Raw genomic sequence first — 24363 nt, 5'->3', positions numbered from 1 at the left:
TTTGTCTGCACTGATGTTTGTTTGCTTTATTTTTATTATTATTATTGATCACTGATCAGTGATCAGTGATCAATAATAATAATATGTACAAAAATGTACAAAAACACTAAAACTATTTTCAACATCTGAACCGCGGTTTTCTATTTTTCAAAAGTCAGCAAATAATTCTAAAAGAAATTAGTATTCAGTAGTTAAGCGCCTACACGGTTCTACGAGATAAATAAAAAAAGTGAGTAAAAATGTTGGAAAATAAATAAAATGTTTTTATGTTGTTGGGAGCTAAAGAAATAAATAACATGAAAAATTAAAAGCATATATTTTTATACGTATTTTAAACGTTAAAGGTTACAACTGCTTAAATTATTATTAAATTCTGGTTAGAAAGTATTTATAAAAATGCACTTCCAAATTCTAATTGCATTTTTACCTCTATATATGAAAAAGTAATAATAAAAACGCTATACTGGATTTTAATTTTCAAAAGAATTAGTAAAACAATTTTCTCACAAAGAGGTTTTGCTGGTGCTTTGGGAGAATATAGACAAAAATATTCCAAACGGAAAGCTTAAGTACTTGCATCCTAAAAACACGTTTTAAACGAATTTAATTTTTCTGCACTGCACTTTTTTTATTATTGTCATTGATCATTAGTTGCAACAGATGTATAAAAAACACTAAAACTTTTTTCAACAACTAAAATGCATTTTTTTATTTGTCAAAATTCCGCAAATAATTCAAAAATAAATTAGTATCAGTAGTAACGCGCCTACAAGGCTCTATAAATAAAATTCAAAAAATCTGTTGGAAAATAAATAAAATATTTTTAGGAATTTTCTTGGGAGGTAAGAAGGTTGCACGAAAAATCTAAAAAATATATTTTTATATGTTATAAAAAACGGTAAATGTTAAAATTATTTAAATTACGTTTATAAATTTGGTGAGAAAGTATAAATAAAAATTCACTTTCAAATGTTCAAGGCATTCTTATCACTAAACGTAAACAGTGGTAATAAAAACGCATGTGTACATTGACTCCCAAATTTGATGCTTGATGATTTGATGCGTTGATGCTTATATACATAAAAAATGTTGCAAATGGAGGCTTAACTACTAAAATTATTTCAATTATAAAAACGCATTTAAAAAATACCGTTCCTAATTCTAAGCGATTAAATTTTTTATGCACTGATCTTTGTTTGTTTTACTTTTATTATTCTTATTGCTTACGAGTTACAACAGGTCCATAAAAAACACTAAAACCATTTTTTCAATATCGAAACCGAGTTTCTTAATTTTTCAAAAATCTGGTAATATTCCTGCACGATTTTACAAAATAACTACAAAAACTTGAGCAAAAATGTTGGAAAATAAATAAAATATTTTTAGGCACCCTCTTAGGAGCTAAGGAAATAAATGTCATGAAATTTTTAAAAAATATGTATTTCAAACGTTAAAGGTTAAAATATTTTTATTATATGAAATTTGGTGAGAAAATATTTATAAAAATTCACTTCCAAATTCTAAAGGCATTTTTTAACTTTAAACATAAAAGAGTGTAAATTAAAACGCACAAATTGGCTTCTAAATTTCACAAGGAATATTGAATTAGTCATATAATTTTCTTACGAAGAAGTTTCGTTGATGCTTTATAAGAGTGTTGATTTGCATTTGCAACATTGTTTATGTATATCAAAAATGTTGCAAATGAAAGCTTAACTACTAATTATTTCAATTATAAAAATGGATTTAAAAAATAGGGTTCCTAATTCTAAGCGATTTAATTTTTTTATTCACTGATCTTTGTTTGTTTTACTTTTATTATTGTTATTGCTTACGAGTCACAACAGGTCCATAAAAAACACAAAAACCATTTTTTCAATATCGAAACCGAGTTTTTTACTCTCTTAATTTTTCAAAAATCTGTTAATATTCCTGCACGGTTTTACAAAATAACTAAAAAAAACTTGAGGAAAAAGGTTGAAAAATAAACAAAATATTTTTAGGCATTCTCTTGGGAGCTAAGGAAATAAATGTCATGAAAATTTTAAAAAATATGTATTGTTATATGTATTTCAAACGTTAAAGGTTAACATATTTCTATTATATTAAATTTGGTGAGAAAATATTTATAAAAATTCACTTCCCAATTCTAAAGGCATTTTTTAACTCTAAACATAAAACAGTGAAAATAAAAACGCACAAATTGGCTTCTAAATTTTCCAAGGAATAGTGAATTGGTAATATAATTTTCTTACGAAGAAGTTTTAGTGATGCTTTATAAGAGTGTTGATTTGCATGTGCAACATTTTTTATGTATATAAAAAATGTTGCAAATTGAAGCTTAACTACTAAAATTAATTCAATTATAAAAACGGATTTAAAAAATAGGGTTCCTAATTCTAAGCGATTTAATTTTTTATACACTGATCTTTGTTTGTTTTACTTTTATTATTGTTATTGCTTACGAGTCACAACAGGTCCATAAAAAACACAAAAACTATTTTTTCAATATCGAAAACGACTTTTTCACTTTCTTAATTTTTCAAAAATCTGTTAATATTGCTGCACAGTTTTACAAAATAAATTTAAAAAAATTGAACAAAAATTTTGGAAAATAAATAAAATATTTTTAGACATTCTCTTGGGAGCTAAGGAAATAAATGTCATGAAAATTTTAAAAAATATATATTTATATATGTATTTCAAACGTTAAAGGTTAAAATACTTCTATTATATTAAATTTGGTGAAAAAGTATTTATAGCAATTCACTTCCAAATTCTATAAGCATTTTTTAACTCTAAACATAAAAAAGTGAAAATAAAAACGCACAAATTGGCTTCAAAATTTCACAAGGAATAGTGAATTAGTAATATAATTTTCTCACAAAGAAGTTTTGTTGATGCTTTATAAGAGTGTTGATAAAAAAAGTGCAAACTGAAAGCTTAACTACCAACATTATTTCAGAAAAACTCATTGAGGTGAATTAAATTTTTCTGCACTGATCTTTATTTTATTCTTATTATTGTTATTGATCACCAGTTATAACAATAAAATTATTTTCAATATCAAAACCGCGTTTTTAGATTTTGTTTTTCAAAAATCCGCAAATGATTTTGAAAGAAATTAATATCAGTAGTTAGGCTCTGACAAACAAAAAAAGACGTGAACAAATTTGTTGGGAAATAAATTAATTAATTTTAGGAATTGTTTTGTGAGCTAAGGAAAAAGTGAGAAAAATTAAAATTATATATATTTTTTATATATTTCAAACGTTGAAGGTTTCACAAATAAAAAATTTGAAACCGAGCTGAAATCGTTGTCCTTATCGCGGCTTGCGCAAGGACTCTGTTCATACTATCAAAGTTTTAATTAGTCATTTTTGATAAAGTGTAGTTAAAATAAAAGTAAACATAACGTTGTACATGCCAATAATTTTGGCGCAAGAATAAATCCATAAACATAAAAAAAAAGTTATTTTTGTCGCTTACCTTCGAAACTGTGTGTGCTTTCTTGAGAGCTGCTTTCGTAGGCTGAGGTGCTCCCATCAAGGGTTGTCTGGGAACTGCCGGTTCAGGAATCACGGTCTGCACCGGTCTCTTATTCCTTACTGCAATTTTGTTTAGACTAGATACGCGTTTATCACACATTAAAGACACATCTTCAATTCTCTGCAGTACCTTTAATAACGAATTCAACTACTATTATCAACTTTTTAAAAACCGTTAATTGTTTATTACCTGCGACACTAGCGCTTTAGTTTCCGGTGTAATACTGTCTTGGAATATATCTTTGAAGTCTTTTTGGCCGTTAGCTGTAAATTCATTTGAAGAACTTGTAAATTCCCGAATTTCGATAAGGTATTTTTCGGCTAAATCGGGTGAATTCGAACATATTTCAATTTTTTGCGACGCTAATAAATCTATACCACTCGCGCACCATTTGTTTGCCTGAAACGTACGTTGATGTTATTGAGAAGTCAGTCACGAACGGTTACTAATGTTTTTGGTTTCCTCAAATAAATAATTAAAATTATTTCTGTTATTATCATTTTTGAGCGACAAAGACGAAATAAGGTCGATAACCCAAAATTCACCATCTAAATCCTTAAATGTATGCAACTTTCGAAACGGGACGAACTAATTTTGCCGCTGAAAAAAATTAAAACGAAAGAAATGCAGTTTTTATAATATATTTTTATGGTAATATAGATTTTTGAAAAATTTTTACATCGTAGCGTGCTGTCTCATGCCCGTGTACAGAGTATCCCGAGTGTCTCATTTAATGCTGCCATTTTTTATAACGAGATGTTTCAAATTTGGGAATATAGGCATATAGGTAACTTAATATAGTTTAAGTTTAAAATCATCCAAAATGAACATTATCACTGTTTCTTCTTTATTTGATTTTTATTTTATTAATGAAATACAATCTCTCTACTTAAAATTCTGAAAGCACTTTACCTCTGCATGAATTTTAACGCTATATTAAATAGCCCAAAAAATATTTCAAATGTTCCTTGATATTTCGTAGGACATAAAATAATTTGTATTTTTCATACAGCGTCCACAAGAAAATCAAAAGTGCCTAATTGTTTAAGAGGCTTATAAAGAGTAAATAAAAACATAGTAGTGGAAAATCTGTGATAATGTTTGATTAAACTTGTCAAATATGTGTAAGGGTTATAAAAAAACAATGACAAATTTCAGTTTATTAGGATGTTTTAGAAAACGCAAACTTTCTCTAATTTAACTGACGATATATCTCTTACTGTATTGAATTTACAAATATATAAGACATTTTGCGCAATAACAAAAATTGCAGAGAGTTTTTTTTTTCAACGAATCTTAATATTTTCACTTTTTATAAAACTTCTGGATTCCTCCTGCGCCGGCTTTTGTTGAGCCAAACTAACGTTAACATCGTAACACACGTTTTACCATTGAATTAGAAATTAATATTTACTTCGAATTCTTAGATATTCTTATCAAATAGAAAATCAGACTTTACATTGGGTCATTGTGTTTACAGAAAACCTACGGACACAGACCGATACCTTAATGCATTGTCACATCACCACCCGGGCCAAAAATCAACTCTCTTGTTTCCAGAGCCGTAAAACCCAGAATTAAAACAGCTTACCTCTGCGTTTCTCTCTAATAATTTCCACATTAAAGATGTTAAGCGTTCCATCACAAAATACACTTCACCACAACCCTCCGATAGGAATGTTGTCTTTCCTCGCATTCAAAACATCACTGACCACATATGAAAATTTCCAAAGAAATACAAAGTCAAAAACAGATTTACCACTTGCGCAAAAAAAAATCTTCGATCCGTCAAAGACAAAATTCCATTTCAGGTTCCAGGAGTTTACAGCATTCCATGCATATGCGGCAAAGACTACATTGGAGAGACCGGACGAAAAATATTAACTAAGCTCAAAGGGGATCAAAGAGTGTTAAGACTCGTGAACAGTTGCCGAACACAATCACGAAACCGGACATAAAATTTTATTCGACTAAAATTCTTGCAGGTAATCAATTCTTCTACCAAAGAAAATTCCGAGAGTCCACAGACATCTATAAGCAACCTAACAATCTTAACAGCGACTCAGGTCTTTACCTGTCACCAATATGGGAATCAGTCATCTGAGATGGTGTTTATGACCCACATTCAGCTTCGCCTCCCTCAAACAGTATAAAAGCGGGTACAGAGTAAAATGCGAGCCAGTTTCTGTTAAGCTTTCAAGAAATCAACAGGATGATTGGCGAAACGTTAGCTAGTTCGACTCAACGAAAACCGACGAAGGAGGAATCCAGAAGTTTTATAAAAAGTATTACAGTAAACTGTGGAAGTTTCTTTGAAAAATTAAAATGTAACAGTTATAAGCTTTAAAGTCAGCCTTCGTGTGGCAGACTTTTCTTTAGTAGCGCCCTAACTCGAAATTTTGAATTTTTTGATTCATCATATTGCGGCATTTCTAAAAACTACCAATTTGGAACTTAAAAAGTTGTCATTTACTATAAGGGATTTGGAATTTTAGGCAAGCTGAACATAGTTAATCAATTGGTGTTACTCCATCTTTTGGAGTTTTTTCTCAAACCAGAATAAGAAGAACTTCTTTAGCTATTAATGTAGGGAGAGAGTTCCTCGCAAAACAATAAATCAAAGCAGTGCATACTTACTTTTTCCACCCTTTCCATAAGTTCGCGGCATTTTTGTAGCATCTCCTTCCGTTTCGATAACCTCGTCAAAAGCATCTCTCTCATCCTAATCAGTTCACTGCATTTTGGTTCGACGCATTCCAACGGGCACGAGTTTTTAATTATCATTAACAATTGTCCGGACGAAATTACTTCTTCGGCCCTTTGAACGTCCGATTCGCAGATTTTTTCGAACGCGTTGGTTTCTTTAATCAACGTATCCACGCGAGCAACGGTTTCGCCGATTTCCGTCATTTCAGAAACCGTTTTTAACGCAACGTCAAAATTCGATTGCAACTCCCTGAAATCTTGTTCGAATCTTCGCAAGTTTAAACATTGTCGCAATTTTTGCGAATGCTGTTGCCAAAAATCATCGAAGGTGGTTTCCGTTTCTTCTAGTTGCACCAAAAGCCTTTCCACGGCAAAAACGTTTCCCACCATATCAGGAACGCCGCTATCGTTATTGGAGTTTTTCTTCTTAATACTACTCAGAAGGTCTTCTCCGGCTTTGGCGGTGGAGAGTATTTCTTTTTTCAAATCCGAGTAAAATTCCGTTTGTTTATTGAGTAATTCCTGAGTAGAATCGACATTGTTAGGTAATTCAGTCTCGTCCACAGATTTCGTGAATTCGTCAAGCGCATTAGACACTTGCTGAGTTATCGCCGAGAAATTTTCTAATTCTATTCGTTGATATATCCATTCATCGTGATTATAAGGCAAAGTACCTTTAAGATCAGTAGTTAACTGACTGGGATGTATGTACTCGTGCAACTCTTCGACGGTACTTAACACGATCATGCGAAATTTGAATTCATCCTTGAAAAGCTTGTTGCTCACTTCGGACAAAGCTTTTTGTAGAAAACTAGCCGGTCTCAGAACGTATACTACATGAATAAGGCCAGGGAAATATACTGAAATTTTCAGCAGTACGGCTTTGACAGAATTCCATCGATCTTTTCTTCGATCTATTATTAAGTGGAAGCCCATGTCTGCCTCTTGTAAACTGAAATTATTAAAATACAGCGCGTTATGATCACCGACAAAATACAAGCATTTTTAATCAAGAATTTTGTTAGTTAAGCCTAGTCAACGCGATGTATCTTTTCATGAAAACATGGCATCTTTTCTATTATAACAAAAAATTTAGAATTTGTTTGCTATCAATGAGACGATAAAACTGTGAATTTAGAACCAAAAATTCACGAAAAAACTAACCAGTTAAAAACACATTCAATTTTAATGTAACTTTTTACGCCAAAAGTGTATACACTTAGTAAAAAATCGACGGATTTCACCATATTGCCACTTTAACAAAATTTATTAAAATCGTAAACATGGATCAGATTTTCGAGTGTCATATCTAAAAAAAAATATTTCTTTTCATTTTTCATTTCTTTTCAGTTTTACAACCGCGGATATTTTAATGATCAAAGACCAACGTTAAAGTAAAACTTTCAAAACCTTTAATAAGAAATCTATTTTAAAGTGAAGTATGATTATTTCAATTATTCTCTTGAACTTTTGTTTTAACGTTGATCTTTGATTTTTTACTAAGGCCGTTTTATATTTTTCTTGATGCTTATGACTTTTTCCGTCAGCCTTTTCAGTATTATCGTTGATTTTTGGAACACCTTGTACATATGTTTAAGAAAAAAAAATATCTTAGAAGAAAATAATATAAATTTCCGTTTATTTTGATTTAAGGGAGTATAATTTCTCATTTCAAGAATAGATTTGTCTTGAAACAAAATAATGCAGATATTGGTTTGTTTTATCTCGAAAAACACTTCCATTTGCTCTAAAATAGTATATGGACTTGAAAGAAAACTTTAGAAATTTTAAGAAAATTATTTTGTCCTGGAAGAAGAATCAAAAGGTTTTGTTTTGAATGAGCAAATATTTTCCTTCTAGAGGAAAAGGTGTCTTAGATTGATACACTTTCATATTATAATAAAACAATTTCTGTATTGCAATAAAACAGAGAGTTAAGAGATTTTTTGTGATAAATCAAGAAAATATTTTCTTGGTGAATAGGAAAACACAAATTGTTTTACTACAAAGCAATTTGCTTTGATCTAAGAAAAAAAATTTTACAGTGTAAGTAGATTTGATCGTGTCTACCGGGCTTTACTGATGTTACTGGCTATAATAAAAATTGTTTTCTTACGTAGGCACTGAAGTCAAATATAACATTAAACGCTGGTATTCACTATCGGTAAGCATTTGAAAATTATTGTTGTCAGGAAATGTAATTATTGGACAGCCGTCTTTCGTTTTACCACCTGAGATAATTCCATAATGTTGTTGAAGTAAATCGACCACATCATTCACACCTAACGGTTCCAAATTTACCGTATTTTGCATTTCAAATTCCTCGCAGGATGGTAGTGGTTCTTCTGCAACAAAGTTTTCACATCGGTACATTGGAGAACTCTTACGATTAGCTATAACATTAAATTCAATTAATTTTAATTATTGTAACTTAAAGTTTGTAATAAAAAATACGTCAAACTTTTAATTTATACGAAGTATGATGAAATAAAACAAGATAACTGACAAAAATCTTTTATTTTACAAACGTTCCTTTTTTAACTAAGAATACAAGTGTCTTTTGCAATATCACTTTCTAAACTTAGAAAATAGTAATTTTTACCATCAATATCATACAAAAACACTACCGCAAAACCCTCGGAAGGGATAAGCAAAATACAAACATCAGCGGAGCTAAAAATACACTACGGGAAAACAGTATTTACAATGAAATTATGAATATATATACATATGAAACGTAGATTCATATGGTTTGATCACTCGATATAAGCACGCATAGGGAAAAAGTGCTCAGAACAAAATTTTACTTTTCCCGAAATGCAAGTTATAACCTCTCACCAAATCATCCGTAAATTATCAAAATTATCTGATTCTTGGAAGAACTGTAATGTCTTTTTATTGTGTTGTGGTTCATGGGTATAGAAAAATGGAAAATATACGTCTAATAAATACAATATTTGAGGAAAAAAATAAATATATAAAGGAAGAATTAATTAAATATTTCGATGTCATCATTTATTGCATTCTGCCAAAATATGATGCATGGTGCTGACCGTTCGCCATAGTCGTCACAATATTTCCCTGTTCGTTAATAACATAACCCGTGTTGGCTAATTGATATGAAAATGTATTGGTTGTATTATGGGTGTTTGTATTTTGCTGAACAATATTTCCATTCGGTATTAATTGAGATACGGGTGTAACTAAAAACGTCTGTTGATGATGTTGATTCCCTGTATTATCATTTGGTGGAGCCACTACCAGGGGTATAACCTGTTGCACTTCATTGTTGATGACACATTTTTGTACTTGTTGAACGGTTTGTTCCCGAGATCGGTCAACAGTCTGCAACTGCTGTTGGACTTGGGCTGGAGGTTGCGTTTGCTGACTGTGATGCTGATTGTTAACCTTGGGCTCCATTTTGCAAAATTTTACGTGTGGAAACTGTTCCTTCATAAAATGGCGAAACGTCGAGTAACCCATAAGCTTGATACCCGGCCCTTGTCCGTACTCTTTATAAGCGTCATGTAAATTTTTTCGTGTAACATCCCATGGCAACTGTATGGGTTGTTTGGTGTTTAGTGTATCCTTTTCCCCGGTATGCTGTTCTAAATACTGTTTCAAAAATTCCCTCCCGTGGCAATATGTGTCTAAAGAAAACGTATTGTGAGGTCGTTTGCCATAGTTTCCATGGACCCTGGGTGCCACGCCGTGGGTCATCACATGTTTACGGATCCTTTTGAGTTGGTAATGGGTGCAGTTTTCTAAATAAAGAAACGCATCCAAACACACCCTTCTACCTTGGTAGACATATTGGGCCCTTAATCGTCTTCGTTCCCTATGTCTGACGGTGGTATCTGGATTTGCTAGGCATGCCATCGTGACACCCATTAAATACATGTCGTGTTCTCCTTTTGTTAGTTCCGCAATGTTATGCCGGTGTTTAAAGACTGTTTCAGGATTCAGACCTCTGAAGCAACTTTCATCTTGACACTCGCAACCCCTTTTGAAACGCTCTTTAACTTGCGCCGCACTTTCTTCTAATTTCGTGGGTTCGTTTAACGAAGCCCCATCATTTTTCTTCTTTTTTTTCGTTGCTGCCTTTTTCTTAACCCCTGCAGATTTCTGTTGGCCTTTAACGTTGACGTTCAATTTCTTCGAAATTTCTGATTCTGGTTCCTCAATTTGCGTTTGGGTGGTATAAATTCCATTGATGTTGCTATCCATGGGATCGACTATGGCGGGCCCTTCCCATATCACCTTTAAACAAAATAAACGTTATAGCGTTTTGCAAGGGAAAAATCCGCATGTTCCACCTACTACTTGCTGATCGTCCATTGCCTGAGCGAAATGGTTCGCTCCATCTATGGCGGAAAAAAGTGAATGGGCAATCGACACCGGAGTATACTGAATAGTTGATTCTCCTTCCGCTTCATTGGTGGCCGAATTTGAGTGGAAAGAATGCGACGGGGATTCAGTATCTTTGCTGTCAATTATCACTTCTTGCTTCTCGATTCTTTCAACCGACAACAGGGTATGTAGGACCTCACTCGCTTCCTTTTCCGCAGAATCATTTGCCATTCTACGACTAAATACAATAGATTAGTGCGGAAATATTGTTTGTTAATATGTAGAATTAGAAATCCGTAAAATATTTAATTAAAAATTTTAATCGTTGTTTACTTATTATTCGCGTAAGTAAAAAACAAAATTGAGTAGGACGAATGTCTTTCAACCGTCTAAGTGTCCGTATATCTATTTCTCAATGTCTAATTTTGATTATTTTTCCTGCTTAGTCCTTGGTTTGCAGAATAATTTATTAATTTTTTATTTCCGCAAAATCCCAACAAAAAAGTTATCCTTTATTATAATTCCGTACCACTTCTTATACAGGAAGACATTTTATAATATATACGGGGTTGCACTATATTTTTTTCTTTTTTAAAAGTCATATTCGTGTATATGTTTTATTATGGCTTCGAATTTTCATTAAGGTAGTTGCCGAAAAAATGACTTTTTACTCCAAATAAACATTTTATCGAATTGATAAAACATTTTTCGTAACTGGGGCAATTAATTAATTAATTAAAAATTTTAATCGATTATTTTTTATTCAAGTAATGAAAAAACAAAATTGCGTCGCCAGTGTCCAAGTTTCCGGCTCACGATCATCTAATTTTCCACGTCTACTTTTGATTCTTTTGCCTTGTTTCGTAGAATAATAGAGTTTTTTATTTTCGTAAAATCCCAATCAACAAGTTGTCGTTAATTATAATTCTGTACTTCATTTTTTATACAGGAAGCCATTTTATAAGATTTACGGCGTTGCACTACAATTTTTTCCATTTTAAAACTGGTGTATGCTTTACTTGTTTTATTTATTGTTATTAAAAATTCTTTAAATTTTCATCAACGCGGTCTCCTAAGAAATATTTTTTTTTATTACAAAAAATAATTTCGGTTAATAAAATTGTTGGTGGATTTTACTGATGCAATTAATTAATCAATAATTTTAATCGTTGTTCAGCTACTATTGACCGTAAGGAAAAAATTAAATTGAGCAAATGGAAAATCTGTGTCCTGTTTAATTATGTGTCTTGAATTTACAATACACAAATTATCCTTTGTTGTCATTCTTTACTTCACTTTTTATTCAGGAAAGCATTTTATAATATTTACGTTTCTGCACTACATTTTTTTTGGTATTTTAAAAATAGATTTATGTGTATGTTTCATCACTGGGTTTAGAAGTGAAGAGAAAAAATTCCTCCAGTATTCATCCTAAAAAATGACTGGATTTAAATAAATTTTAAATTTTTCTTAATAAATTTTTTGGTCAATTTTACTGGTGCGGTTAACTTAATTAATTAAAATTTTTAATTGTAGTTCGGTCTCTGTTCACGCGACGAAAAGGCGAAATTGTGTAAGTTGAAGGTCTTTATTTTCATTTCATTTCGGATTCTTTTCTGATTTAAGAGTAGATTTATATTTTATTGGTTTAGAAGTGAAGAGGAAAAACGGCTTTGAATATTCATCAATACATGAAATTTAAATTGTCCTTAATAAAATTTTTAATAAATTTTATACTGGTGGAATTAATTAATTAAATAAAGCGACACTTGGTTAATTTAAAGGAAACTGCTGGTTTGTGGCCACGTTAAAAGTGTTTTAAATAAAATATTTTACGGATTTGTATTTAATTAAAGGTAAATTTTAGGCGCTTCCATGAAAATCAAATATAATCCAATAAAATTGGAAAAATCGGCCTATACTAATGGATTTAGACGTTGTTTATAAACAAAATCAGTGTGTGAATGAAAAGCGAGCATGTTTTAGGCGAAAAACGTCTTTACTGTATTACAGAAAAGCTCAAAATCGCTCGTAGGCACACAAAACTCGGCCGTATTGATATCCATTACAAGCGTACTTGTCATACCTTTTAAGCGTGTTTTCCTCTTCCAAAGGTTTTAATTCACTGCACAAACAACCATCACACCATAGAATTATTCTTATTTATCATTTATCTCTTCGAATTTCCGCTAGCAAATGGTAATTTCCTTAATTTTTCGCCATTAAAATATCGAGCTATTGGGATGCTTAGTACGCCATATTATCGTTGCAGCGATGAACCTCGTTTCTGATGCGAACGCTTTTCCGGTACATGCGCACTAGATTCTCTTTGTGCGCGATACTGACTGCCGCCAAACTATTCGAATTTCGAATGAACACCGCACTAGAGGGGACACCAAACATTTAAAGTGATTCCACCAACTCAGTAATATCTAATTACGAATCGAAACTAGCCAAAACTCTCATATCAGCGTCACATATGATATTTATTGCCAATAAACTTAGAAATATACATAAAATAAATTATTTCGTACTTTCATTTATCAGTACGAATCGGCGAGTTTCAATTACTGAGTTAATGCACTAAAATTTCCCTTTTAAAATTGCTTTTCTCCAATCCCAATTGGAAATAATTTATATAATAATAGGATATTAGGTATTTCCCTAAAATTGTGATGGGAGGAGTGGATATTCATGTGGGCAGGGTTAAAGCTGTTTTCTGTGTTAGTTGTAAGTTTTGAGGCAATGAATCATGCGTCTCGTCCGATTTAGATGTAACATCATTGGTCGAATAATTAAACCACTAAACTCGTGCCGCCAAAACATGGAATTAAAATTTAATTTTTAAAGCAATATATTATTTAAAGTCGTCCAAAACTCACCTCGACACGAAACGCACCACATGTTTCACGTTTTGCGTTAAACTGAAATGTGCCGCTATTGTTTAACTATGGCGTATCGATTATATTTTTATACGATTATTATTCCTAAATAAAACACAAAGAGCAAACAGGGATGCACTAGCTGAATACGAAATGACTGATTAAACATTTTTTTATGGTTGGCCGACGTTCAATTGGGGGTGGCCAAAACTAAACAATGGCCGGTATTGATTATGATCAATATCGCTATTGTTAGTACCGATTTGAAAGTTTGTCGCCGCATTTTGCGATTTTCAAGTAATTTTGCTTAATAAGTTGTAAAATGTTTACATGTAACAGGTAAACTCATTGTTTTATTTTATTACTTTGAAGTGTAATTAATTAATGTTTACTGAAAAAATTTTGTTTTCTGAAATTGCGTTTAATCATCGCAGTTATCGGAAGTTTTCACTTTTTTTATTTCAATTTTATATTTTTCAATTAATATCAAAACGCATGGTGACATGTTTGAACACATATTGATGTTTTTTTTTTGAATTACTAATTATATTCATAAGTTAAACAAATTATTTAGCACTGGATGGCACTTATCGTAGGTTTTTGCTTTCTATTTTTAGCTGCCTGTTTCGAAATAAACAAAAACTTGCCGCATTTTCCAAATTTTACTTGGCAAAAAAGAAATAATTTTTTTTCATATAGGATATCTGCGATAAGGAGACGGTTTGTCCCCTTATCTGGGAGAAGCAGTATCTACAACTTTCGTATCGCATTTGGGTAAATAAATTTACCGTTGTTTTAAATGTTTAAATATTTATGGATTTTTCAAGCCTGTATTGTCTGTTGCCTAACACGGTGTGTCTCGTGCCACGTTTTGCTGAATAATTACTTTAATTCGATAAAAATAGAAACACAAGCGTTTCCTACTTTTGGATATTCGTGCATTTCCGATTCACGACAAAATTTAAACATGTTTGGTTTAGTTAGTTGTTCCCGGTAACTGAATTTAAAGCTACCGTTTAAAATTAAACGCGCGTACTTGTTCAAGGTTTTTTTTTTAATGAAAACTACCGATCTGTTCACGTGAGTTCTGATAGCCTATTCAACGATTTCTGCACATGTTAATTTACGCCGGTACTTAGGGGAATTTGATTATGCATTATTCTCAAACCTGTTATTTTTGCAAACGGTGCGATTTCTAGCTGCCACAGTCGGCGACTTCTAGCTTTTTCCTAACGATTAACTTTACCTACTTACTTTTAAATACAAATCTATTAACGTGCCTCTTCATAGTTTGACCAGTCACACTTTAGGTACTCTCTATCACTGATGGGAACGAACATTTTACAAGCGAACATGGTTCAGGTATAATAACAAAAATAACCTTGCCTCGGTCTAGCAGTTGAGCTACTACGGTTGTTTATGGGTATTGGAGGTTCGAACAATTTTTATCCACGTTACATAAAGCGCTTTATCTACTCGATTCCTTCCTAGTGACCGCAAACCTGGATTAAGTATAACGACTTCGAAGCGACGTCGTTGTGGTTTAACAACGATTGCTTTTTATACATAATAGGTTCAAGTGTAAATCGTAGATAAATTCGTAATGCTTACCAAAGTCTTCGGATTTTTCAAGACGAACTTCTTTTTCATTCGGTGAAAGTATACGTTAGGCCGCTAATAATTGCCGTTCATTATTATTTACGGTAAAAATAACTCCTTAATAATGAGAATACGATTTATTAAACGTTATTCCATTTCGTGTGATTTTACCGCACAGCACAAAGGAACAATTAAAATAAAACGCTTGAGACCAAATAACGTCTACCGAGCGCAAAATGATTGCGACGTTTGGGAAACACACAATGCTAACACGTTTATCTAAACCTAAACCGAGATCGATAAAAAGATATCGAGGAAAATATTCGCTATCGTAGGTAAATAAATTGGTGCAGAAATGAAAATAAATGGCACTACCTTAACTTACTTAAACTGTACGAGAGATCAAGGAAGTAGTGATATAGCGCAGGGTGGAAGGTCAGTCATTTTGGACGATATCGTTGCATTTTCATCCAGCAATCATGTCTTTTCAATAACAAAAATTGAATGGCATTTTATTTGGAGATATGTGTCTCTCATGTACATAAGAAAGAAATATATAAATATCAAAATTTATTGAATAAATAATTTTAAATGCCAGAAAAATATCGTAGGTAAATAATTTATTGGAGAAATGAAAATAAATGGCACTATCTTAACTTGCTTAGCAAACTTAGCTTTTCAATAACAAAATTTGAGTAGTATTTAATTTGTAGATATGTATGTGTCTCTAATGCGGGTAAGAAAGAAATATATAAATATCCAAATTGATTGAGTAAATATTTTTAAATGGCAGAAAAATATGGTAGGTGAATAAATTGTTGCAGAAATGAAAATAAATGGCACTCTCTTTAAGTTCCTTAGCAACCATGTCTTTTCAATAACAAAAATGGAATAGTATTTTATTTGGAGATATGTGTCTCTAAACTTCCTTAGCAACCATGTCTTTTCAATAACAAAAATTGAATAGTATTTTATTTGGAGATATGTGTCTCTAAACTTCCTTAGCAACCATGTCTTTTCGACAACAAAAATTTAATGGTATTTTATTTGGAGATATGTGTCTCCAATGTAAATAAGAAAGAAATATATAAATATCAAAATTAATATCAAAATTGATTGAATAAATAATTTTAAATGCCAGAAAAATATCGTAGGTAAATAATTTATTGGAGAAATGAAAATAAATGGCACTATCTTAACTTGCTTAGCAAGCTTAGCTTTTCAATAACAAAATTTGAATAGTATTTAATTTGGAGATATGTGTCTCTAATGCGGGTAAGAAAAAAATATATAAATATCCAAATTGATTGAGTAAATATTTTTAAATGGCAGAAAAATATGGTAGGTGAATAAATTGTTGCACAAATGAAAATAAATGGCACTCTCTTTAAGTTCCTTAGCAACCATGTCTTTTCAATAACAAAAATGGAATAGTATTTTATTTGGAGATATGTGTCTCTAAACTTCCTTAGCAACCATGTCTTTTCGACAACAAAAATTGAATGGCATTTTATTTGGAGATATGTGTCTCTAATGTAGATAAGAAAGAAATATATAAATATCAAAACTAATTCAGTAAATAGTTTAAAATGGCAAAAAAATATTGTAGGTAAATAAATTGTTGGAGAAATGAAAATAAATGGCACTATCTTAACTTACTAAAACTGTAAGAAAGATCAAGGAAGCAGTGATATAGCCAGGGTCGAAGGTCAGTCATCTTAGACAGTATTGTTGCATTTTTATCCAGCAACCATCTCGTTTTAGTAACAAAAATTGGATGGCATTTTATTTGGAGATATGTGTCTCTAATGTGGATAAGAAAAAAATATATAAATATCAAAATTGATTGAGTAAATATTTTTAAATGGCAGAAAAATATCGTAGGTTAATAAATTGTTGCAGAAATGAAAATAAAATGCACTTTCTTAACCTGCTTAGCAACCATGTCTTTTCAATAACAAAAATTGACTGGTATTTTATTTGGAGATATGTTTCTCTAATGAGGATAAGAAAGAAATATATAAATATTAAAATTGATTGAGTAAATATTTTTAAATGCCAGAAAAATATCGTAGGAAAATAATTTGTTGGAGAAATGAAAATAAATCACACTTATCTTAACGTGCTTACCAACCATGTCTTTTCAATAACAAAAATTGAATGGTGATTTATTTGGAGATATGTGCCTCTAATGCGGATAAAAAGGAAATATATAAATATCAAAATTGATTGAGTAAATATTTTCAAATGGCAGAAGAATATGGTAGGTGAATAAATTGTTGCAGAAATGAAAATAAATGGCACTAACTTAACCATGTCTTTTCAAGAACAAAAAGTCAATGGTATTTTATTTGGAGATATGTGTCTTTAAACTTCCTTAGCAACCATGTCTTTTCAATAACAAAAATTGAATGGCATTCTATTTAGAGATATGTGTCTCTAATACGTATAAGAAAGAAATATATAAATATTAAAATTGATTGAGCAAACATTTTTAAATGGCAGAAAAATGTCTTAGGTAAATAAATTGTTGCAGAAATGTAAATAAATGGTACTATCTTACCCATGTTTTTTCAAGAACAAAAAGTAAATAGTATTTTAATTGGAGATATGTGTCTCTTAGCAACCATATCTTTCCAATAACAAAAATTGAATGCCATTTTATTTAGAGATAACTTACTCGGACTGAACGAGAGATCAGGATAATATTCGTATATCCAGGGTTGAAGGTCAGTGTTCCTAGAATTTGAATGTACTCTTTGGTATCATTTTTATCCAGCACTCCATAAGTTCAATAACAAAAATTGCATGGTATTTTATTTGGAGATTTGTGTCTCTAATGTGGATAAGAAAGAAATATGTAAATATATAAATATCAAAACTGATTGAGTAAATACTTTAAAATGGTAAAGGACTTGCTAGGTACACAAATTGTTGGATAAATTAAAACAAATGGCACTATCTCTTAACTTATCGAACTGAACAAGACGATAGACGGTATGGTTTTAAATAGCTCGAAGATATGTAATTGAAATGTACGCTTTGGTTTAATTTTCATACAGCAGCAAGAACCTTTCAATAACAACAATGGAATAATATTTTATTTGGAGATATGGGTCTCTATTGGGGATGAGAAAAAAAATAAAAATATTATTTTTATTTTTTATTACAAACACTTCTTCTATTTGCAGACAGTTGTGTTAATTTGGATTTTCAATTTTCTTTACTCGATCGTAACTTTCGGTTTCGATATCTTGAAAGGGTGGTTATACACACGGCTCTGTAGCAGTTGAAGGTATGAAACTACAACAATGGAGTGAGTTTCTTTTGTTTTCGATTTCCCGTTAGCACTTCTTGCCTACAATAGACTGTATAATACGAAGTATGCCTCTATTGTGTTGTTTTGAATATGCTGTCAGGCATTATTTCCCGAGCTTAGAATCCGAAAATAGGGTTTTACAGAAATATACTCTATACAAAATCTTCGCAAATAATAATTGTAGATTTAAGGTTTGTCTTATTTTGTTCCAGCATCCAGCAGTTTTAAATACAATCAAATCAAATCACGTTAATGTAATTAAACTTGTATATGCTCGATTTCTTACAAAGTCGCAACGTTATTATTGAATACAAAATGTTGTTAAATGTGTTGACCTAAATGTATCTTCTCCGTTAAATAGTTTTACTGCTGGCGGAAATACAGCGCAGTATGTGATTTATTTTAACGATTTTCTGCTCGTCGATGTACGATGTTATGAATGAAACGTGCGGTAATGTTGATATAGTTATTCAAGTTATTTATACCGGGTGAAACATATTAAAAACAGCGAATAGTGAGTAGGAAAAAATATAAACATTATGAATAAGTACATAAAATCTTATTAGAAGTGAAATGATGTATATTGATTCTGTTTTCTCCACTTTCTTTCTACTGCACATAGGTGCAGTAGCTCTATAATTGATGTCACAAAGAGATTTGAAAAGGCTGTCAGAATTATTGCACAAAAATATAATTTGCACTTTTTGTCGTGTATTGAATCTGGAATATTTGCATAGCATTTAGCAATAGAAGTGAAATGCTCTTTATTGATATCAAAATATGTAATTAATAATTCCACAGTATAGCTGATTTGTTTTTCGTTACTCTTGTTCTACTCATCCTGTAATTGAGATCAAATTACATAGAGAGTTGAAAAGTGTCTAAAATAATGTAGTTTTATAGCGCTGTCAGAAATATTCGACAAAAATATAATGTGCACTTTTTGTTGTGCATTTGCAAAATGCAAAATTAGACTTTTCATATTGGGGCGTAGTATGTAGTATTTCATCAATATAAGCATTGATGAGAACTCTGAAATTCTTTAAAGATTCAACATTTATGGCTATTTGCTACCAAAACATTATATAACAGCTCCATAAAAATAGCTATCAGAAATATTACGATTTTGAATAGTTACGTGTTTATTCCGGATAAATAACTCTTATTAAAGGAATCGTAAACTTTGACGTTTCTACTCATTCTGTTTTCACCTGCTTTGAGTTGCTGTTTAGTAAAAAAAATATGCTTTTTTGTATTAAGGTGTATAATATAACATCGAGTGGATTTCTGTGTCACATAAGACAACGCAGCTAATGAATGAAAAAAGAAATGAATTTTAATTGCAATATGCTTGAGAAAGTCACACGTCTTCCCAGATCGAAAAACTACTGAGATTTATATAACAAGGTTTCTATAGTTTTGTTTTTGTAGAATTACCACGATGATAATAAAATGCAATCAATAAAAATAATTTAGTTGAATATCATACATGTATGTTTATTTCTTATTGGGATTAAAATGTTGCCATTAAAATATGTTACCATTTTTTCTTATTGTTCTTATGTTTTTGGCCATTTTCTGTTTTTTTGGAGCTCTGTTTACTGCAATTATATGTTCTGTTTATATTTTCAATGTTGTAAACTTATTAAACGATCTCTTTGGACTCGCCTGAGTGGAGTTTTCAGTTTTTAAGAGCGATGTATGAATACTAATATTCTAACAAATAAATCGTAAATTTTCAACCAAGCGAAACTGTGCATTTGCATTTATATTTAATTGGAATACCATGTCGTTTTCGCCTGGTATACTGCATCGTTTGTTTATCGAGCTAACCAAAACTGGTCTCTTAAAAGTAGCACCTAAGTGTTACATATAAAATTCGAGGTTACTTCGTTTACTGGTATTGCTATGGCCAATGGCACACATTTAAATCGTTTAAACGGTTTAGCCGTTGAGCCCCAGAACGTTCTCAGAAAAAAAAATAAACAATCGAAGACTGGATGCAAAGTGTTTAGAAAATGTTATTTTTAAAGCGCGTCTATGACGTAACAAAAAAATAACTCCGCGGATTAACAGGGCCCGCCAATGGCTTCTCGTCCTTTCATTCGAATTTAATTGGATCGACCCTTTATGTTTTCTTGCCTCTTCGGGAAATGAATTGTTTACAACAATTAATTCTACGAAATTGCGCTGGAAGGTTCAAATACTCGCGGCAACGTAGTCATACTATTTTTCGGCCAATGAACTGACATCACCGCATCAGCCTGCATAGGTATTGCATTGCATCCATAGCTTAATTGTCCTGCGGTATCTACCGAGTGTTATTTAAGCACGGCGGCCAGTTTCGAAACAAAAATTCGCGCCAGATATAAAATGTACGAAAACAAAATGTCCAGCTCAATAGTTTTACGTTGTGCTTGTATTGTACACACTTACCTCATATTATATTATATGTTTGAAACGATTTTGGAAACACGAAGCACCATAACCACTGCTATATTATTCATGGTCGTCTTTCCGTGAACTTGAAATGCGAAAAAATATTTTGGTACGTTGTAATGAAATTTTGCTCATTTTTTTGAACGCGCGCAAATGTTTATTTGGAAAATGTTGCGATTGTTTTCGTTTACCGGCCACGCTTAACCACTTTATCGGCAATATAAATTTGTTGGCTTGTTTCCAACGAAAATAACGCCCCTAAAAGCTGTTAATTCGGTGCTGCATAGAGCGAGGGGTATGTAAGTATTGCCCGGTCAAGTTAAATTGAACCATATAGGGGAAAGAAAAGGGGTTCTCGTATGAATGAGTAACGTGCGGTGGTCGTTTCCTGTGCAGTTGCAACTGCACCGTTAAATGTGAAATTTCGATTGTTCGAGACGACTTGTACACGCGTTTATTACCTGGAGATTCAGAGTCTACATAGGAGGTCCTGCATCCCTCCAAACCGGCTCGTTCCTCCATGGCTTTGGAGGCGCTCCTTTTAAATTGCTCCAAAAAACAATCGATTTGCGTTTCCAAACTCGAGTCGGCCATGACGGCGACGTGAATTTTTCGGTGGCCGTTACCGAAGAGTGGCGTGCACTAGGTGTCATCCTTTAGCGCCATGAGTACGATCGCAACACTGAATTAACATTTCACTTTGGCAGAAGTTCGCCCCTCTAGACCTCTGAAGAGGGCACTGGTCTGATGTTCTGCTGCCTGCTACGATGCGCGAAGTTCGATCCATGTGAGACACCGGTACGACAGGGCCGTAACGTTGAAAATGTCCCCTAGGTCCTTAAGAAGCACTCATACTTTCAATCTTATTTGAACATATATGCACAGAGCGAGGTTAAAAATTGTTTTTCTTGTACCAACATCCTGTGTTTTCTAATCTAATCTCATAATTCTCATTGTATAAATGTACTTTGATAAATATGTTGTCATTGTCTCATTTACCATTAGAGAATATATCTAGAATGTTTAATTTATGCAAAAGTCTTTAAATGTAGAAAACATATCAATGAGACGCGAATATAAAATAAATGTTCAATAAAAGAAGCATCGTCAATGAGAAACGATATTTTTTATTTTTTATATATTTTTTTAACTAATTAAAAATGGAAGAGCTTTTTATAGGTTTTTTTAGTTTCACTTTTTGTTTTAGGATTACAGTTTATATGGAGAGAGATTCTGCGTTCACTTGAAAATATATAAAACATAATTAAATAAAACGAAAAGTACGCTTGGAAGTAAGATGACAAACGACAATACAAGCAAAGCTTTATTAAAGTCGCAGGGTTTTATATCAATTTTTGTAGTACTTTTCCATCGACAAGGATATGTCCGAATTCTCTTCTATTTCTATTCTGTAATTTAATATTCTTTTTATGTGCTGCATTCGCTTGTTATTAAAACGTTAACATTTTGGGCTATAGTTTTTAGTCCCACTCTTTCAGAGTAATTTTAGATTTTTGGCAATTCCCAAGCTCATCGTTTGGATACTTTTACTCACGCAACCTTCCAATTTTTAAATATTTTTACATTATTTGATTGAAAATAAATGGCTGCCTCTGCCAAATGTGCAACAAAAAATAATTCTCAAAATATAAAAATAGTGGGTGTTTTAGTTTCTGGGTCATTTCGAAGGACGTATAACAATACCGACGATCTTCACTGGTTAGCTATTTGAACGTGTATTATTTAGATTACAATTGAACTAATCTTGTTGTAGAATCCAAAGGTATTTTAAATTTAATTAAATTATTTTATTTCGTTTGACAATTCATAATAAATGTATTATTCGTTTTATTTTTCATAATCTTTTGGAACTTGCCACAATGAATTTGCTTTTTTTTTCATTAAATTAATTTTATCTAAATTCTCTTCGAAACTTGTTACTTTTGGCGGGTTATGTTATTATTAATACTATTGTAGCGCTTAATAACTTCTCACTATTTTTTTAAGGTCTTTGTTAATATTAAAATTATGAAGTTTGCTTTCGCCACTGAAAATTATTTCCTTTTTTTTGCGTTAATTGGGCTGCTCCCTACCTGTATGCTGATATTCCGAGTCTAGTTCGTCCTAATATTTGGTTGTGTCTAGAATACGATCAACTGGGCAGTTTACAAATAGATGCAACCCGAGATCATATAAATTAGATTTCTTATTGGACTACTTCAATAGAACGTAATTATTTCGTTAATTATTGATGAAATCATTTATCTTTATTTACATTCAATAGTTTACTTTAGTGGAGAATAAAAAATTTAGCCCTAGATGTATTTCAATTGCATTGAAAGATGTTGCATGATTTCAACCGAATTTATTTTATAGTTAAATTGATAATAAAAAAATATCTTTATTTTATGGAATAAAAGAAGACGTAATAAGTAATAATTTTGGTTCGTAAAATTAAAAAAATTGACTATGTATAAAAAACAAACAGGGCTCAAAGATATACGATTATTTTTTAATGGATATAATTATTTAAATGCTCAATTGGCACGTGAAAACGGTTAAATAACAACTTACAAAAGTCCCTCCACCAGTTCTGTGCATTTCTTTATTTTTTGCATCAAATTTTCATCGTTATTTTAAATTTGCCATTTTTTATGTTTTTTTATACTTTGCCACTTAATGGAAGTTTTATGGAAAAAATTGCGTTGTTATTCTCTTAAAAAATATATTAGTAGGAGAAATTCAAACTAGATATATTTGCGTGTATGCAAAGCAGGTATAAAAAATTCTCTCTAACAATTCACTTGATCGCTAGATTAAATTTAAAAATATTGCAGTTTGTGTTTCGTTGAATTACTATTTGTAATTATTATAAAATTCTTAGAAAAAACGTTAATTATTTTACTTTGGTGCTTTAAGAATTTACGAAATGGAGAATGCGCAAGGAGGTGTTTAAGTTTGAGCAACTGCCGGGGTATATGATGGTACCTCCTCGGTATATTACTAGTCAAAATGACGCTGGGTCTAAAAGTTTTTGTTAGTTTGGTTAGCATTTGTCGCTCCCAATTTTTTTCACTGTTCAAAGTTTTAGTACTTGGTGATTTCATCAAACTCTTCTGCAATTCTGCTCTTGCGCATTCGCCAATATGTTGTGAATTTTACTATTCTTTTCATTATTCTTTGCGTCGAAAAGAGCTTATTTTAGATGAATATTTCATTTCTTCGGTTATTAATAACCATAATTTTTATACGTAATTGTATCTCTTTTATCGTTGTTTGAGCGCGGTATTTACGATAACATTATCTTACCAGTTGACATCATTTGACTTGCCCACTTCGCAGCGTAACATGCGAGAGATAAAGAGAATATGTGCGAAAATGACCGATAGGTGGAATGTTGATAAACTTAGAGGTGAAGGTTATTAACAATGTGGGTCTAAATTTTAATCTACTAATATTGTGTGGCAAGTATTCGCACGTACACCCAACGTACATAATATCAAAATATATTTTTGATAT

At 31.5% G+C, this 24363-nt stretch overlaps 2 protein-coding genes across 8 annotated transcripts in view; both read right to left on the bottom strand.

Moving 5' to 3' along the window:
• The window catches only part of LOC132708593 (guanine nucleotide exchange factor DBS-like), a 31575-nt gene extending 9974 nt beyond the window's left edge, over nucleotides 1–21601 (bottom strand). For 2 of the 7 annotated variants that reach the window (XM_060681005.1, XM_060681003.1), the window contains exons 1-5: nucleotides 21306–21601; nucleotides 8372–8600; nucleotides 6187–7207; nucleotides 3739–3948; nucleotides 3490–3678 (exon numbers count right to left, since the gene is read on the bottom strand). In XM_060681005.1, the coding sequence (XP_060536988.1) occupies nucleotides 3490–3678; nucleotides 3739–3948; nucleotides 6187–7207; nucleotides 8372–8600; nucleotides 21306–21438 (1782 nt within the window). In that variant the 5' untranslated portion in view covers nucleotides 21439–21601. Of the gene's footprint in view, nucleotides 1–3489; nucleotides 3679–3738; nucleotides 3949–6186; nucleotides 7208–8371; nucleotides 8601–13487; nucleotides 14701–14741; nucleotides 15015–15098; nucleotides 15323–21305 lie in introns of those variants that run through there. The other 5 variants (XM_060680999.1, XM_060681004.1, XM_060681001.1 and 2 more) reach the window with 5 other exon arrangements.
• On the bottom strand, nucleotides 8768–13477 carry LOC132708594 (uncharacterized). Its single transcript, XM_060681007.1, has 3 exons — nucleotides 12692–13477; nucleotides 10576–10843; nucleotides 8768–10515 (listed from the first exon to the last, which is right to left on the bottom strand). The coding sequence occupies exons 2-3, from the start codon at nucleotides 10834–10836 to the stop codon at nucleotides 9271–9273; spliced, it is 1506 nt and encodes a 501-aa protein (XP_060536990.1). The 5' UTR covers nucleotides 10837–10843; nucleotides 12692–13477; the 3' UTR covers nucleotides 8768–9270.
• Nucleotides 21602–24363: the final 2762 nt, after the last annotated feature.

The sequence above is a fragment of the Cylas formicarius genome, unplaced genomic scaffold, assembly GCF_029955315.1.
Source record: "Cylas formicarius isolate icCylForm1 unplaced genomic scaffold, icCylForm1.1 PGA_scaffold_12__32_contigs__length_19106922, whole genome shotgun sequence".
In the NCBI taxonomy this organism is placed as follows: domain Eukaryota; kingdom Metazoa; phylum Arthropoda; class Insecta; order Coleoptera; family Brentidae; genus Cylas; species Cylas formicarius.
This window is presented reverse-complemented; position numbering and strand designations above follow the sequence as displayed.

Coding starts and splice junctions, on each gene's coding strand:
- LOC132708594 (XM_060681007.1), bottom strand. CDS start 10,836: ATGGCAAATGATTCTGCGGAAAAGGAAGCGAGTGAGGTCCTACATACC. Junction 10,516..10,575: donor CAATGGACGATCAGCAAGTA/GTAGGTGGAACA, acceptor TTTTGTTTAAAG/GTGATATGGGAAGGGCCCGC.